Source organism: Eucyclogobius newberryi, unplaced genomic scaffold (assembly GCF_026437365.1).
Source record: "Eucyclogobius newberryi isolate DKJ021-1_F unplaced genomic scaffold, fEucNew1.0.hap1 SCAF_18, whole genome shotgun sequence".
NCBI lineage: Eukaryota > Metazoa > Chordata > Actinopteri > Gobiiformes > Gobiidae > Eucyclogobius > Eucyclogobius newberryi.
The window spans coordinates 19621420-19640132 of NW_027315812.1; the positions used below are offsets into that span (position 1 = coordinate 19621420).

General features: G+C 39.9%; 1 protein-coding gene across 2 annotated transcripts in view; it reads left to right on the top strand.

The window, feature by feature from the left end:
- Positions 1 to 13267: 13267 nt before the first annotated feature.
- The window catches only part of plod2 (procollagen-lysine, 2-oxoglutarate 5-dioxygenase 2), a 32184-nt gene continuing 26738 nt past the window's right edge, over positions 13268 to 18713 (top strand). For both annotated transcript variants that reach the window (XM_072450916.1, XM_072450915.1), the window contains exon 1: positions 13268 to 13560. In XM_072450916.1, coding sequence (XP_072307017.1) covers positions 13458 to 13560 — 103 coding nt within the window. In that variant the 5' untranslated portion in view covers positions 13268 to 13457. The remainder of the gene's footprint in view (positions 13561 to 18713) is intronic.

Consider the following 18713-nt stretch of genomic DNA (forward strand, 5'->3'; position numbering starts at 1 on the left):
GGAGCAGATTCTATCAGAACTACATTTCCTGTGTTTTTGTCAAGCCATGTTTCAGTTAAAAACATAAAATCAAGATTATAAGAAGAAATAAAATTATTAATTAGGAGTGATTTGTTACATAAGGATCTGACATTTAGCACAGCAATTTTCAGACTAGTTTCAGTGGGACTGGGCTTTATCTTTTCACAGGGAATATAAATCACATTTCTCAGATCGGGCCGAAATTAAAACATACTGGACGAAGACATTTCCAGACAAGGAGGTGACAGACCCTCCACCAGAAAAGTTGGATACAGCAGCCTTAAATCACAAAATAATTTCAGCACCACAGCGCCCCCTGCTGGCTTGGACCAATACGACATCAGGTACGTGAAAGTAAAATCATTATTAGTATCCTGCTCTCGTTGTGTGTATCTAACACAATTATAGCAGGATAGTAAAAAGACAGTGATGTCAAAGGCATGAACAATATGATGGATGGCAGTGGATAAGCTGTGTTACATGTGTTTGCAATGAGCGAAAACAAAATGGCCGACTTCCGGTGTAAACTTCCGGTCTCAAACTAAGCCTTCAAAATAAAAGACGGAGAAAAGCACTAAAACCAATTTTTAGCAAAACAATTACACAGAACGTAATAAGGGCAAAACAATTAGGATTATTTTTGAGGATGTTTAGCTTTACGAGAGAGGACAGCTGAGTGTGAAATGGGGCTTAGAGAAGGGAGGACATGCAGTGAACTGTCCAAGCCGGGATTCAAACTCACTGCACATGGAGCCTGACATGTGTGCTGTCGCATTAACCACTCCATCACCGGGCAGCACGTCAATGTAAAATTAATATGTTTTTTTTTTTTTTTTAAAAGGTAACCTGCTGTGATAATATTAGTCTAGCTCTGGCCGGTTTATCGGTTTTATTTTCAAGAGATTGTCTTGGTGTTAAAATGAAATACAGCAGTCCTTGAGCAGAGTATGAAAGAATAAAAAGAACATGTTTTGCAAACGAGTAATTAACCTGAACATGCTCACCATAATCCTGCTGTTTATTGAAAATATGTGCACTAGAGAGTACTGCAGAATATGAAAACTACACTTGAATGAGACAAGGCTTTACTATTGGATATTACTGCCAATATTTCAGGTTTTTGTGACTGACCGGCCAGAGTTGTGCATAATCTAAAGCAAGTCTCCTGCTCGAGGCCTGTCAAGGGCTGAAAACAGAAATGTACTATGTTAATCAGTTCTGGATTTACATTTTTGGCTTGTACAAAGTTTGATTTATTTTGAAAGTATTATAGTAGTAGTAATAGTAGTATTCTTGGAACTTTGCTCGCCACTATTGTTTTCACTAGCTGCAGCTGTGTATTTGTATATGTGAAGTTACTGTAATTCATTCTTTGGTGTACTGTTACAACTACATAGTGATATACCGAATATAAAATGCCTTTGTGTATGTATTTTGGTTTCAGCATATTTTTGCATGTGTTTTAATATTTTTTAACACCAATATATACAAAGCCATTTTTATACTTCCATCACTGCCATTCCCTGACACATTTGTAACCCTAAACTCGATATGAAGGTTCTTCTGTTTCTTTAGTTATGACTCAGTTTTGCAGGATAGAACCTGTGGTAAATATGTATCACAGTTTTACTTCTATTAAGTTGCAGTTGGTGAAGAAAAATGTTTGAAGTACAGGAAGTTGTGCTGAACTACTGGTCAGTCGATGAACGGTCGAAATGAGTTCCTCCGCCGGGTGAGAGGGTAGGATGCTCAGTCACAGGAGCTTGGAGCAGAGCCGCTGCTTCTCTTTTCCGGATACCTCTTGAGCACCTCCCTGGGGAAGTGTTTTGGGCATGTCCCAAAGAGGCCCCAGGGAAGACCCACAACACGCTGGAAGGACTCTCTCAGCAGGCCTGGGAACGCCTCAGGATCCCCCTGGAGGAGTTGGTAGAAGTGTTTGGGGAGAGGGAGTCCCTGCTTAGACTGCTGCCCCCGCGACCTGGCCCCGGATAAGCGGAAGAAGATGGATGGAGTGCTGAGTTCTCTGGAATCGCTCTGTGAAGCCATGGCACGTTGCATAACACAAAAACACTTTTACAAATGAGTTTAAATGATCATTCAACAAAATAAATGTGTGAAAAAGTATTATTCCTTGATAAATCATAACTATGGTGTTATTTATATGGATTTTCAGTATGGTTCCTTGGTAACCCCTAACACTTAACCCTAAGTACCTCTACCTATGTCATATTTGCTGACCATGTCCAACCGGGAAGTACAATTATCAACTTGAAATTGTTAAACTGGACAAATACCGGTGGTCAAAATGTTTAGTAAAACCTGAAATATAAATGTCTTCTAACTTGTCATATGGACGTTAAAGCCACCTCTTTACCACACTTTCAACATTACCTTGAAGAAAATAAAGGCGGAAAAGCAGCAGCTGTAGCCTGGAAATGAGCGACTTGTTTATCCTGCGTTCATTGAGGCCGTGGAGAGCGTCCTGGAGAAGGATGGTCTCCACACCACACATGGTCATGATGTCATTGTGTCCCTAGGAGCTGATTTGTTGGGTGAAAGCTCCGGTCCGTGCTGCCAAACACAGATGTTTCCTACAGTCTGTGGTGACCTTGTGTTTTATAGGCCCGCCTTATAATTAAATACACATAGAAGCCAGCAGGGAGCAGGCTGTGTGGTCAGGGATGGAGGTCGGAAGCAAACAACAAAACAAACACGTCAACATGGCACCAAAACAGTGAAGATGTGGCACTCTCAGTCTGTTGACAGTTTCAATAAACGGCTATCATCACTAAGGGCGTTGCTACGCACTGGAATGGAAAAAGGGTGTTTGAAAGTAAAGAATATGAATGAGAAAACTACATCTACTGCTGCTACTACAACACCAACAACAGCTACAACTTCTACTACTACAAATACAACAGCTACTGCAACCACTATAATTACTGCAAAAACTACTATAACAACTACTATTACCACAACAACAGTGCTATGACTCCAACTACAATAATTACTGCAAAATACTACAACTGCAACAACAACAACTACTACTACTATTTCTACTACTACTGCATCAACTACTACAACAACTACTACAAAAGCTAATACAACTAGGCAAGCCAAGTTTAGTTGTGGATCACAATTGATACACAAGGTAATTCAAAGTGCTTGACACTGGGAAAACTGCATTAAAATCACACAGATCTTACACAAAACAGTTTAAAAGAGAAGAGCGCAAAGACAATCATTTGACTCATTTGCACAGCTAAACAAAACATTTTTAGCTTAGATTTGAACATTAGTACAACATTTTAACAAGTAGTACAACAACTACAACTACAGCTAAAATTACAACTACAACTACTACAACTACTACTAATATTACTACTACTACCACTTCTTGGTCCACTACTACTACTACTACTGCAGAATGAGAAATTATGACTGCTGCCATTGCAATTAACACTTAACAAACTAAATATTATATCTTTAGAATAAAATAAAATAAAAACCTCAAAATGTTGCACGTAATTTTGGCATTTACATTTGATTACAATGGCATTTTTGTGTCTAGCAAAAATTATATTAATAGTATGTTCTGATACCATCATTACTTTTATTTTTGGTACTATTATTTTACACATCTGGATTTGATATAAAGCATCTTGCCTGAAAGTAGTACTATATAGGCCAAACAGGATTAAGCTAGCTTTTCTCTAACTGCTCTGTTTTAGTGATCGCAGCCAATCAGTGAAACCACACTCTTAATGTCTTTGGCCTCGTTACGTCAACATTTAACAGGAACTATGACTCCTTCCAGCTCCAACTCCCTGGTGTTTGGATGATCCCTCTTTTATTCCTGTCTGTATGTGGAATGTCCTCCAGAAACACTGGGATAAACAAATGGCTGAAGCAACAGCTGTGCAAACGCAGCCATAGAAAGTGACGAGCTCTCAAAAGCACATGTGAGAAATCAAATGAGGGATGAGTATTTACACTGGGATTCTTTCTGTGAGAAAAGCAAACCATGGACACTGTATCGAGAATGGAGACTGTTTCAGCAAAAGACACAAGAACACATTGAAGTTCATGGAGAGGCGTGTGTGGGGTTGGGCGGGACAATAACCATTTCAAAGCACGTTTAGATACAGATGTAACAAATTAAATACTGCTACTTCTGGTGCTACCCATTTTTACAAGTATGCCTATTACCACGGGTGCTGTCAGTGCTTCAGATGCTGTTACTATCCACTAAAGTACAGTCACTACTTCTGCTGCTTTACTGCTGGTACTACTGTTGCTGCTGCCACTACTACGACCTCTACAACTCGTAGCTACTGCTGTATCTGCTCTTCTTTTTCTGCTATATTTTCTCCTGTGACCATACCTCCATGTGAAGGCCTAATCTCGTCAGATTTCGTAAGATAAGGAAGCCCGGGCCTGGTTGGTGCGGGACGGGGAAAACCTGGAGTGGCGCAGCAGTGGAATAGTGGAAACTGTTGTTGTGTCCTTAGGCAAGACACTGTACCACCTTTGCCTATATTATTGTCGTGTGTGTGTGTGTTGGTGGTGGTGGTAGGAGGGGCTGATGGTGCAGATTGCCAGCCTCACTTTTGTCAGTCGGTCCCAGGGCAGGTGTGGCTTCAATAGGAGCTTACTACCACCAAGTGAATGAATAAAGCACTTTGGGTCTCATGAAAGGTGCTGTGTAAATCCAATGCATCACAATAGTTATATTGTTTCCACTACTTTTAATTTAAAAAAGATAATAATAATAATAATCTGTATATATCAGTTGATTCAACAAAAGACAAAACTATGCTTTTGTAACTGATAAATGTAACTAAAGGAGAAGGTCAACACAAAGTTTATTGAGTATCTCTGTGGTTACATCTTCAGAATAAACAGACACTCCTCATCATGGTACAATGGATGGGAGGGACAAGAAAAGCAGTGTTTATGCTGTGATGGGGCAGTTCTCCAGTAGAACGTCCACAAAGTTTGTTTGAAGACCACAACCCTCAAAAGAACTCCAAGTTTTATTCTATTTTTGAATATACGGTAGAGAATGCATCATTACCAGAGCTTAATGTTGCATATCACCACTATGTGACCTATTTTAGCTCATAAGCCATTCTGAATACAAAAGAGAAAATGTAGTCGTTTGGTCCAAAAAGGAAATGTCAGGCTTTGAAATGTATATTTTTATAAAAGTAACTTGATGCTGCTTGAAGTATAAATAGGCTTAATACAAAAAGCCCTAGTTAAGGAATATCTTAAAGGTGCTCTATGTAACTTCATGATGGAGGGTCTGCCACTTTCTTGTCTCCATGGAGATGCTTGGAATGTTGCACAATATGATTTCTGTCTCTCTCTCCTCTCACTTTCTCTCTTTCCCTTATTTTTCTTTTTTACGGTATGGTGTAAAACACATACTTTGAAAACGTACAACTACAGTCGGTGGCAGTAAACGCACCTTTTCAGTTGGCTGCAAACCGCCATTAAAAGTAACACGTCAACAACAACAACAATAAATCTGTTTCCATGGAGAAAAGAAGGCGAAGCCACCAAATTACAGGTCAGGTCTTCAGAGTGGTGACCCAACTCACAATTATACTGCATGTTTTATAATAAAAATACCTGTAAATGAGTAAATGCAACATATATATATATATATATATCAATATATATACATATACACATATATATATATATATATATATATACACATATACATACATACATATATATATATATATATATATATATATATATATATATATATATATATATTAATGAAGGCAACGTATGTTCAACTTTAATATTTTATTTTTTAAGTACTAACAATGCTGATGTGTCTTCTCAAAAACTGCATATCATGGCTTCTCTATAGCGTGAGTTACAGTAAACCTTCTTGCACTTTTGAACACATGAAAGAGCAGACGGGATTAAAGTGCACTAATCCACATCTAACCCTGCACCCCTTCTGTCGTGACACCCTGGGGTGACACTTAACACAGCGCTTGTTAAACGTCTCTGGCGTTGGCTTAACTGCTGTTTACTAGACGCCTTTCATACAGACCACACCCTGAGTTATTGGACCCCATGGCCTTCAGATAGACCCCACGTAGACATACAGGGGCCACATATCGCTGACGTGCTCAAGAAGAAGAGATGAGGGAGCACAAGTACTGCCTCCTCCATTGACCAGGACTTGTAATTACACCCATCAAAGCCTTCGGATAAATATAAATTCCATTCTCTTTTGGCAATGGTGCAATTGTGGTTTTTGACTGGGGACAAGGGGACTGAGTTGTCTAGGATTTGTGACTCACAGTGCAATTGCAAAACCATCCTCGGGTATCACCACACTCCAAAATAGATGCAAAAGTAGAAAGAGTCCAAGGTGTGTCTTGACCACTGTGCCATGTGAGATACGGGCTGATAAACGTGGACATACCTGAAAACCCTAACTTCAACGTTAGGGTTTTATGTCTGTGTAGATGTATACATTTACTACTGATTTATTTATAAAAAATGGAAATATGTTCTAATGTATTTTATAAATACATTATTACATACAATTTTATTTTAATATATATATATATATATATATATATATATATATATATATATATATATATATATATATATATATATATATATATATATTAAGAGTTGAAATGATCCTCGGCAGCTTTTGTCTCATTTCATATAATGATTAAATCCTGCTTATTTAAATTGTATTTTTTACAGCAATGTCCCAAATGAATCATATATTTCTTTGACCAGACTACACTTAAACAGCACCTATGAAAAAAACTGTTCCCATCCTCTGCCAGCCTGGAACAGTCAGGAAGCACTTGTTTAGTCTTTTCTAATACCTGGGCACCACCGAGGGAAGTGTGGATGTAGACACAGACAGGACAGTAAGTACTTCAACTTCGTACATGTTCTACAGCTGTGTTTACTTGTTTTGTTTATTCATGGACCTTTAAATATGAAAAACATAGTTTTGTCCTAGTTGATCAAGTAACCAAGGCAAGTTCATTCGTGGGGCACAATTTCTACACAAGGCAATTCAAAGTGCTTTACACAACAGAAAATTTCTATTCTTTCACTTTAACAATTTTGCTGACATGACTTAGAGATCTGCCAGATGGAAAAAACAAATCTATTGGACCACACTGGCAGACACTCTAGAAACTCTTTCCCATATTTATTTGACATTGCCAGCATGACAGGTGTCTCCAGGATGGGCACAACGCTTTTTAAAAAATCTTTCCCATGTTTGACCGTCCCTAGACGTCAGCGCGCTATCTGCCCCCTATCTGCTATCTGAGCGTATGTATCTTTAATGCCGACTCTCTCATTGACGCCACCTTATTTGTGGCGCTTTTGTATCTTTAACGACGGACCCAGTCTCGTCTGCCCCTTCCCCAGATTTTGCTTTTGCTAAACTAATTGTCCCAGACAAAACTCAACCAAAGCTTTTAGTACAGCAGTACTATTGTAGGCACATTTTTTAAAGGAACTTAGTTTTGGACTACAACTTAAGTAGATCATAATTTTATAATTTGTTCATTGTAAACCACAATATTGATCTAAAACTTCTTAGTAATAGAAACCTGTTCAAACTCCGCCTCTTTCAACATTTCAACATAACACATGATTTTATTGTTGAAATGTTCTGAGCACTTGAGCCTCAGTTGAAAGACAATACAAGATTATTCAAACATGCATGAATCAATCAATCAATCAATCAAAATACGACTTTGAGTAGAGGAGAAAACACTGCTAAACCAGGGTTAAAAGCTCATTCACGTTGGCTTTCCTTCCCCAATTGTCCTTAAAGTGACAACTGGGGAGCAGTAGTAGTAGTAGTAGTAGTAGTAGTAGTGGTGCTGCACTATAACATTTTCATGTTATTGCTCTGCCTGGATGCTCCACAGTCTAGCATTGACCTTAAAGGCGGTATGGACGATTTTTCGGCGATTTGAGAACTCAGGCGGAAGTGCACATGCGCACTCCCCCGTGCGGACTGATACAACACACATGTGCATTTGTTTATTAGCGCAACGGAGCGCATCGCTCGTCTCCCGTAGATTTCTGTCCACTTCTGCGTCAGCTCGAACTGTCTTTCTCCGTCTTCATTTTGCCCAGTACACTGAGGGAACTATATTTTGATAGATCCATGCGCTTAGACACGTGGAAACGTGGGGACGAGCCTGACGCGGCTGCAGGTGAGCGATAGGTGCGTTTTATGATTGATACGTGGCAGGACAAATGATTTATCCACGCCACGAGGAAATATGATAAAAGATTTGCTGAAAAAAATCGTCCATACCACCTTTAACTAGTTTGCATGCATTAAATTACACAGCTAAAAACATGCATTCTTACTGTGATCCATGAAGAAAGATATGTTTAGGGTGCGTTTACGCTTTCTCAAACACCAAACTGGAACAAAACTAGGACTAAACCAGGAAGTAAACATGGACAAGGCCAGGTGAAAAACAGGACTAAAACAGGTCAAAATCAAGTCTACATAAAAATAAATCTAATGTTTAACGTTACCAAAGAGCAGAACACTAGCCCTGACTAACACGCATGAAGTAGTGGCAGTAGAAGTAGTGGAAGCAATACAGTACTAGTTGCAGAAGCAGTTGTAATCATGTGCGGGTGACCTTGTTGTCACGGCGACCCGCTGCTTCCACGCGTCATTGTCTCCTCGTTTACCAGCGCGGCTCCCGGATACCGCTGCAGTCTGGATGTGACGTTTTTCTGTAATTAGACCCAATCTAGCCACCCACACCACAGGGACTGAAGACTGGAACATGTCATCAGCACCTCTGCCACCTCGCCCACCTCCGAAGACAAGGGCAAGGCCGCGTACACACATATACCGCCGTTACATACAATATGGGAATAGTGAAATATTAAAGAGCTCATAAAAGTTGGGGCACGCTGTAATTGAATCCAGATTTCCAAACGTCCAATAGCAGTTGTTCAGATGGGATATTGAAACTTGCCTTAAGCCGTTCCCTATCATACGCAGCCAAAATCAAGCTCGTCCCACAACCACAGAGAATTTCCAGTCGGAGAAAGTTTCCCACTAACAGGGCAAAAACCCTGGATATCTGTAATGTTGCTATTCAAATTACATATTGTGTCACACGTTATAACTGAGAATATTGGGGTAAATGAAAGGTGAAAATAGCTTAGGGTGATTTGATTTGGAGTTTGAAGTTTGAATCCAGCTCCATGTCCTTCCCTTTCTCATCCCCATTACACGCTGCACTGTCCTGTCCAAGCCCAAAAACATAAACTATTATTATTATTATTTATTTTATGACCTAGTATTAAACTATCCCCAGTAGAGGAAGTCTGTTGAAGTACAAATATTTCCAGCAAAGTTCTGCAACACAGCAAAATAGTCTTGGATGCAAAGACCTAAACTGTACGTTTTTGGAGATGTGTTTACTTTGCCTAGAATGTTCCACAGTATGTATCATGACTTGATTACATTCCAGAGTTTTTATTGTCCATAAAGAACTGTTGAAAAACTCTCAGCAGATCTATAACTTGAGCTGGTATTGTTATCTTTATGGAGATAGATGCGTTTAATGCCATAGAGTGGAACAACATGCCTTCTTCTCCTGCTGGCACTAATATCACTTCCTAAACTAAATGTATGCATTATATTTGATACATTTCAGCAGGAGTTTCATGCTGTTGATTTTTTTTGTTTGGCGCAAGTTTGCTTTCTGAAAGGTTTCTCACCGTTTTTCTCTGGAAAGAGCTCATATTTCCACTCTCCAACTCCCCAGTGATGAAAACCATAATGCAGTGATGTCACTGAGTAGAACAATATGGTTCAAACTGATATGTATGTTCATCTTTCATTGGAGACATGGAGGAATGCAATGGTCCAGGATTATACAAAATGGCTATATACAAGCTGTCTTTACAACTCCCTAAAAGTCTCTCTACAGTATTTACAAAGGAGAGGAGTCGGATTACAGCATGTCTCGTGTCAGCGCTGAAAGAGGTCACAAGGTCAGCTGTGTGCTGTAAGTGAAATCCTCAGTGATGAAAAGATAATGCAGATGTACCGTGGAGTTCTAAGTTGGATTCACGCTTTTCCCTGTAAAACTGTCATGTCCGATAATGAGCTTTTATATTTGGGTGTCAAGAATTGATATGGCGCAATATTAGAAGTGTTCAATGTTTGTTGTCTGTGTTGCACCGAATCACCAGTACCAGTCCTTTGTCTGTGAATTTTTGTTCATCGACAAATGGCAATACACCTCTTTCTGATTCTGATTCTGAGTAAAGACGCACCTCAAATTTGACATAATTATCTTTTTTTACCTATGTTATTAGGTTGTAATTGCAATAAGTGCATTTTAATTGCATGCAATAGTAATTGTATTGTTGCAAACATATACACAGGGCCGGCCCAGCCTATAAGCGAACTAAGCAGCCGCGTAGGGCCCCGAGGCGTTAATAGGGCCCCCAATCTGGCAACCCGTCGTATGCGAAGTGCAAGCGCAGCGTGCGCCACTAGTGTAGTAGCGCTGCTGGCGCGGCAGCGCACACAGCGGTAACATAACGCACAAACCGCATTTATTTGTAATGACAATCTGGCAACCAAGACACCAAACCTGCGCTGATTGGTCAACTTCATTGTGCGCGAGCAGAACGAGAGCAAAACATAAACACAACACAACGTGGTCCTCATGTCCAGAGGAATATATCTCCTGGTGCCGAAAAACGAAAGAAGAAACTTCTTGACGATGTAAAGAAACTGCAAACTCAACAACACTCTCCAGGTATTGAACTTCTCTTACAAAGACGGTTAATGCTGCTGTTTGAAACAACACGATTCTGTCACGTTAGTTCGCTCAGGCTGAAGGCGACGAGAGCTCTGCCCCGCGCACAATAATATGTCTGAATGAAAGATAATAAGCTTCACATTTACACCAGCCCGGTAGTGTGAGCTGCAGGTGAGGCCGGGGAGGGGCGTCTGTGCCCCGGTCACTAAGAGGCGGAGATCCGGTCCGGACGAGCGCCGTCTCGTCCGGAACCTCTGACGTGAAACTTTGGAGTGAACAGTGTGCGGCCCCTGTCCTGGGCCCCTGTCCCGGGCCCCTGTCCCGGGCCCCTGTGCAGCCTCAGTCAGAGATGAGCGGGTTTGAGTTTGCGTCCCTCTCTCTCACATCACCATGTGTGAGATCAATCGTGACTCGTGATGTCTGTTTTACTTTGACTTCTTAAAGTGCAATAAGAGGAACGTAAAGGTTTAAGCGTGTAAGGTCCATCAGCCAATCACATTGCAGCATTGTTTCATGCAGGAGTCCAGTGTGTGATGTTCTGATCAGAACAAACATTTATATTGTAATTCACTTTTAATAGAGCAATAAAACATTTCAATTTATTTAAAAAGCATCATTAAACTATTTGTTATAAATTATAATTAATTGTCAGTGAAAAATAACCAGACATATTATGATTACGTCTGTTATAGAATAATACTATATATTTTCATACAAAAGTGGCAAAGCTGCAGAAACGCAGTCTCTTCACTATAGCTAGGTTTGGACCTTCACTTCTCGTTCTGTTCATTCTCTGGGAATAACATGTTTGCACTGTTTTATCAGTGTTAATTGTTAATCAAGCAATGCTTATGCCATTTGTTTAATTTAATATAACTTGTTTTGTCACTTTAGCAAGAAGGAACAGTTGGGAGCTGTAAAAGATAAATTAGTAAGGATAACTATTAATTTTACATTTTCAGTTAAAATGAATCAATTTGACCATAATTATTTTTCATAGCCAATATTGTATTGAGTAATTAAGTACACTAATGTATTAATAACTGGCTTTAGTCATTTTCTCCTGGCACAGTTTCATCACATCATCATTTTATAGCATTACAACCTCAACATTTTACTCTTACTTTAGCCGGTTGGACCACATTAAAATGCACCAGAAGACCCAAAAAAGGTCTGAAAATCTCTGGGGGAGGGCCCCCAGACCCCCCTGTTCATTAATTTAAACTGCTAATGTGGCTGTCGACCCTTAACGCCCACAAATACGCCCAAAAACATATCTGGGACGTGTGTTATTTGTTCAGGGAGTAGAGGTGATGTCAGCGGAATACCAAGTTGCATTGTGGGATTTAAGTTAGCAATATTTGAGCTTGTGAGGTGTTGAGAATAAACTAACTGGCAAACAGATGCCCTGGAGTTTTGGTGCGCTTTGTTAGCGTTGAAGAAAGTTCCCATATGTGAATTGTTTACTGACAATGGCAATAAAACTGATTCTGATGACGTGGTGAGGGGCCCCCAAATTTTTTTTTGCTTAGGGCCCCCTGAAGGCTTGGGCCGGCCCTGCATATACAAATAATTGTACAACATTGTTTTACTACATATTTATATTATTCATTATTTTATTATTACTGTACATATAATGCAAATGTTGTTTTGTGATTAAACATGGGCAAATAAAGAGCCTATAACCTGGACGAATTGTTGTTTTGGAAGAAAATAAAGTCAATACTTGACACTGGTTTGTGAAAGTGATGGAGTGCAGTCTCCTCACCGTGGCTCTCAGGCTGTGGCAGTTTACACGGAGCTGTGGGAGCAGGGAGGATGGGGCAGAATGTGAGGATGGGGCGGTATGGGGCAGAATGGGAGGATGGGAGGATGGGGCGGTATGGGGCAGAATGTGAGGATGGGGCGGTATGGGGCAGAATGTGAGGATGGGGCGGTATGGGGCAGAATGTGAGGATGGGGCGGTATGGGGCAGAATGTGAGGATGGGGCGGTATGGGGCAGAATGTGAGGATGGGGCGGTATGGGGCAGAATGGGAGGATGGGGCGGTATGGGGCAGAATGTGAGGATGGGGCGGTATGGGGCAGAATGTGAGGATGGGGCGGTATGGGGCAGAATGGGAGGATGGGGCGGTATGGGGCAGAATGGGAGGATGGGGCGGTATGGGGCAGAATGTGAGGATGGGGCGGTATGGGGCAGAATGTGAGGATGGGGCGGTATGGGGCAGAATGGGAGGATGGGGCGGTATGGGGCAGAACGGGACTATGGCACCGTGGGAGTATGGGAGGGGACAGTACACACACTCGCACAGGGGGAGGGTCCGGAGGGGCTGGGGAGGAGAGGCTGATGGTGGTTTAAATACAGCGGCGCTTAGTCACACTTTCGCTCAGGACTGCCCTGTGTCAGCGGCTGCCCCCGCTCTCCTCATGGGACCTGAACTCAAGCGGCTGCTGATGCTACAGACGAACCTCACATGTTATTGTCCCTTTTGAACATTGGGCAGAGTCGTCCCGAGTTGCTCACAATTTGTCTAATTTAATCATCGCGAGAGCTTGTTCACAGTAGCGCTTGACCATCCGCGAACACGCGCTGAAAACTGCCATGGAGTACTTCAGCTTTTGTTTTATCTTCTCCCTCTGGTTCAAGTTTGCGTCCTGTGTCTTCTCCACTGACTCTCCTCCTGCCCCCGCGCCTATTCCCAAAGGTAAGATAGATTCATGATCACATATAGAAAGGCAAATAAGCTGCAAAAGTCTGGACATTGTTTCCGACTTTTCTATAACATGACGTCACCGGAGTGTACGACGCGCGCACGGGACACGCGCGCCTGGGGGCTCCCGTCTTTACATTTAGAACTTTAGAGCAAATGTTAAGGGCGCAAAATTGCATGATAAGGGTTCAAACCAAATTGGTCTGCGGCTTGTCGCAATATCGTGTTTATTTGATGCGTGCTGCTGGAGCTTTTATGTCTGTGGGCTGTAAAGTGTCGGAGCGTGAAAGAAGTTCATTTGAAGGCGCAGCTTTGATGGGAGAATTGCTTCAATTAAGGCGCGTTCAAAGCGGGTGAAATGGGACGTTTTGTGGTGATCAGGTGCGTTATGGTTTACTCATTATGGCTGGGATTCTATGACAACCTGCATCATTAAAACATTAGCCGTTTGAGGAGAGGAACTGCATGCAAATGTCACAACTGTGTATTAAGAAAGTATCCGAATGCTTTAGGATATACTTCATGTAACCTATAGAATTGTTAGCCTACTTTTTCAATACAGTTCAATGCATTGTAGTTCTGGTATAAGAAGAACAAGAACAGCAAAAACATACATCAACATGAATAGGCATTCTTCTGCTTGAGTCATTTTCAATTTTGAGGCGACTTTACATTTATTGAGTAAATTCCATAGTAGTTCCTCCACCTCTGTTTACAGTGTATTATAGACACCACACTAACCTCACTATTCCACAGCTTTATAGACTTGTGTGAGACGCTTAGCCCTGTTAACTGTAGCCATGGCTAAATTGCTCTAAATTGCCCTAAAATGATCTCGGTTAAATAGGACTCTGTTTGCAGGCACAGGCTTAGGTAAAACCTCCACATGACAGTTTAAATGGATGCATATGCTTCTGCTGTCACAAGTGTCTGTAGGTGAAGTCCCAGAGCTGCACTCAAGACTTTCTCTTCCCCTCCGACATGTGCAGTAGTCTTTTCAGTCATGCAGATAATGCACAAACTTTAACTAATCAAATATTGCACAGCCTACTAGAATGGAAGCTTCTTTTTATGAAGGGCACGCTCCCAAATTCACCACCAAAATCAGGACCACATCAGAAATAAAATGAGCTCATTTTATGACCAAATAATGACAAGCGTGATTGCATCCTTAAATGTTCCATTATATCTGCCACTAAAATATACTAGAATTAGTGGAGAATTAGTGGAAAATTGGCCATTTTAATTTACAAAATGTAAATCTAACCTAAATTATTTGGAGTAGCATTTATGCAGTGGTGGAATGGTGCTAAAAATGTGTACCGGTACTTAAGTAAAAGGGTTATTACCAGTAGAAGTAAGTAAGTATGAAGTACACATGAAAAATACTACTCAAAATATGAGTTACTTATTTAGTTTATTCGTATGCAATTCCACGAGCATTTTGGATCAGTCTTTCATCCAAAACTTGATTAATTAAAATTTTAAACTACAATAGTGCTGTTATGTGTATATTTACTGTAGATTGGTATTTGTAGGTTTGACAGGAACAGATGGTGACAAATTATACTCAATTACAAGTACGTGTTTGAAAATCAGCTCATCTATCAACTATTAAAAATCTATTTTTAAAGTATATGTAATAAGTTAATGTTTACCCCTGCATTTAAAGCAGAACTAGGTAATTTTAGCGATAGCGTTCCCCCTGCAGCTCATTTGAGAAAATACACTGTTGGAGAACAGACAAAAAATAATTTTATTCTTTCCCTGTATAGAAATTCAGCAGTAAAATCACAAAAACCATAAACGTTGACAAATATTGAAAAAAAGGAAGAGCCAGGGTTTCCCAGGAGTCTTTAGGTCGTTGTCAGACAATGTTTCAAGGCTGGTTTTCCACCCACAGACAGCAGGGAGAGACCAACACCCTGAAAATACATAATTAAATGTCACAGGGATTTACAAAGACGTCTAATATGGTAAAAGTCATAATTATTCCTCCTTTAAGTAGGTTTCAGTAAGCCTCATTTACACAAGTCTACAGACTTTCCACACTGTAACAATTGGACCTTTGCACAGTCTGTGTTAGTAATTCAATCAAATGTCTCTGATTATGTGTTAATGGGCTAAAAGAAAGACAGTCGTTGAATCCAGGAATCATGATTCACATTGTTCCAGAGTTTCCAGAACAAAGGACAATGAAGTCAACACACAATAATAAAAAGCAAGTCAAAGCGATTGGACGTGGCTGATCATGTTGAGGTGTACTTGGTGTGATAGCAGGTGGACACCTGCAGGGGCTGTGGACAGCAGGTTGTTTGTTCCCTTGTGGTTTTGGAATGTCTCTGGGTGGAGTAGACCATAAAGTCCCTGAAAGGAGTCATTCAGAATCTTACAAAATGGACACGCAAAATAGTCTTGAGTATAGAAATGAAAAGTATCAAAAGTATTCACAATTCTTGACACCATAACAAAACAACAGTGACATTCTTATCGTCTAATACAGTGCCATTACACAAGTTTGTGAGCAGCTCTGAATGATAAAGTCAATTTAATGTGAGTCAGATAAAAAACAAAAACACGCTTCACGTTGGAGGTGGGATATGTATTAAAAAGAGATATTATCTCAGTTGTTCTTTTGTAGATATGAAAATTAGAATATCAAGTGTATCGTCCGTCAGAATCATTAAAAAGACTCCAAAAGAGCAGCACATAAGAGGATGAGGCACTTTTGTTTAATTTTATAATCTTATCAGTCATATCATGTTTTAAGCAATACTAAAAAAATACATGTACAAGCTCATTTTAGCACATTTTTGATACATTGTAATAACAGTGAGTGAATAGAGTGAATATTGTCATTGCAATAATCCCCAAAAAACAAAACATTATTTTTTGTCTGTATTGCCGACATTTAGGTTTACTTTCCTAGAGTAGTAAAAAAAAAAAAAAAAAAATCATAAAATTATTGTGATTTTTGATTCTTATGATTATAACGTGATCTGAATAATCTTGACATCCCACTTGAACGTCTTTATAATGCTTTTGTTGATTCATTGATGCCAAAAGTTTATACATAGAACAGGAAGGAAACTCCACCTAAGTCCGTCCACCACTTGGGCCCTGGATAATGGCTCTTTATCATCAACAAACTAACAAACACATGACATTATCACCTCGCACGATACCGTCACCACGGATCATCACCACTTCTTTTTTAGGTAAAAAAAAAATAGATTAGCGTTGCACAGTTAATTGTGTGTCACATTTTAACCAGGATCAAGATTCAGTCGTTTAATAGTCCATATCAGCTTGTGCCTGTTTTAATCAAATTAGAATATCTAGACTGTAATGTTCATGTTCATGGAATTAATGTTGAAAGCCACCACTTATAATAACTACAATTTAATAGCCCTAATCAAGCATAAATACATATTTATAATGAACAAATAGTTTATTAAGAATGATTCAAGCTTAATTAAAGGGTTAGGATATGGATTAAGTTACCAAGCTTTACTGCTTTAGTTGTTCATTATGAATTAAATCTTTGTTCATGCTTCATTAATACTGATGAAAGTGTAGTTATCTAGAAGTGTGATCAGTCCGTTATATTTGTTTTAATTAGACAAAATTCAATTGAACGTTGTGATTGATCAATATAAGGGAAAAAAACTAAACATTCATACCTTATAATTAACTTTACTTCTTACTGCATTCATCAGTCTTCTTCACTTTTTCTGGGGCGCCACGCGTCATCATCTTCTTCAGGGGTCACTATATCATCTTATATGGCATCTGTGGTTGCCATGGTTAGAAGTCATTTAAAACCTGCAATAACATAATACTTTTTGAGGCACAACCTTGGCACATTATTAAATACAGGGACCCACAGCAAGATTGGGCCAAGAGTTACAACATCTTAGTTCAAATGTATTTTAAATGTCAAATGGAACAAACACATTTAACGGTCGAAAAGGACATCTCGCTAACTTTCCATTATTACATTGTTTGGAAGATCACTCCAAGCAAGATTTAATGATGACAAATAATTACCTTGCACAGCTTTTTAAAGGTCTGGCAGGAAATCCATAAACTGCATCACAATGGGGCGTGTTTGTCGTTTCATATTTGGTGCTTAATTCTGCATCGAAGGAATTGATTGACATCTAAATGAAAGCTGTAATAAAAAACGACAGTGACCTCATTGTTTTGGTGTACCAGTCCATCCCTTTCATCCGTAATTGTAGTGGATTTAATTGCTAACTAAATAAGGTATTCAGAATGATGCAAAACGAGAATCCCGACTTATTTCCGTGCCCGGGGCGATGACATCATGCCACTTCCTTAGGCAGCGGTTCTGTGGTTTGACACATGTAATTGAAAGCCCAGGCGCTACATGGATTATGGACTTGGAATGTTTTATCTATTATAGAGTGAATGTTAGGCTATATAACGCCTCCCACCTCAGAGGGGATTTCTGAACTTACCCTTTATGTGGTTATGAAGAGTTTTGATGGTGAACATATGGGCCACAACTCACCTAGGACAATAGTATGAGCAGGATAAAAAAAAAAAAACGGTCGTCTCCATGTCTGTCTTTCTGTCTAGCCTTATACTTTTTGGTGTATTTTGTGCCTTCTTGTAACTGTTGCATCAATGCCAAAACAGTCTGTGGTCATATTAAAATTCTGATGGATTCTACGGATGGAAAAGCCTCACTAAGTGCATCTATGTTTAGCTGTATGCTGAGAATAAAGAGTGTGAAGGGTGCGTACTCTCGTGAAAATGGCTGTCTGTAATTGGTCGGTTCAGTACTGGCCTGTGTTTGCGATGGTAAACATTTACGATATAGTGTAGTAGGGTCAACAGTGCACGCGTAGGGTTTAATGTATCAACAATTGCATAGTTACGTTTGCCAAGGTGGTCAGCTTATTGTATACTGGGCTTGTGGCGTTGGCTGTTAGTGATTAGCTACTTGCTAACTACGGCTCGAATGTGTGGGAGATTTTTTTTGCAAAGATCGGTAATGGGTAGAATGCTCTGATACGGATACTGGTGATACTGGTATGGATATCGGCGCTGATCTAGATGAAATAGCTGGATCAGGAGTCACTTTCACGATATGGGTTCAGCCAATACATTGTTTGGAC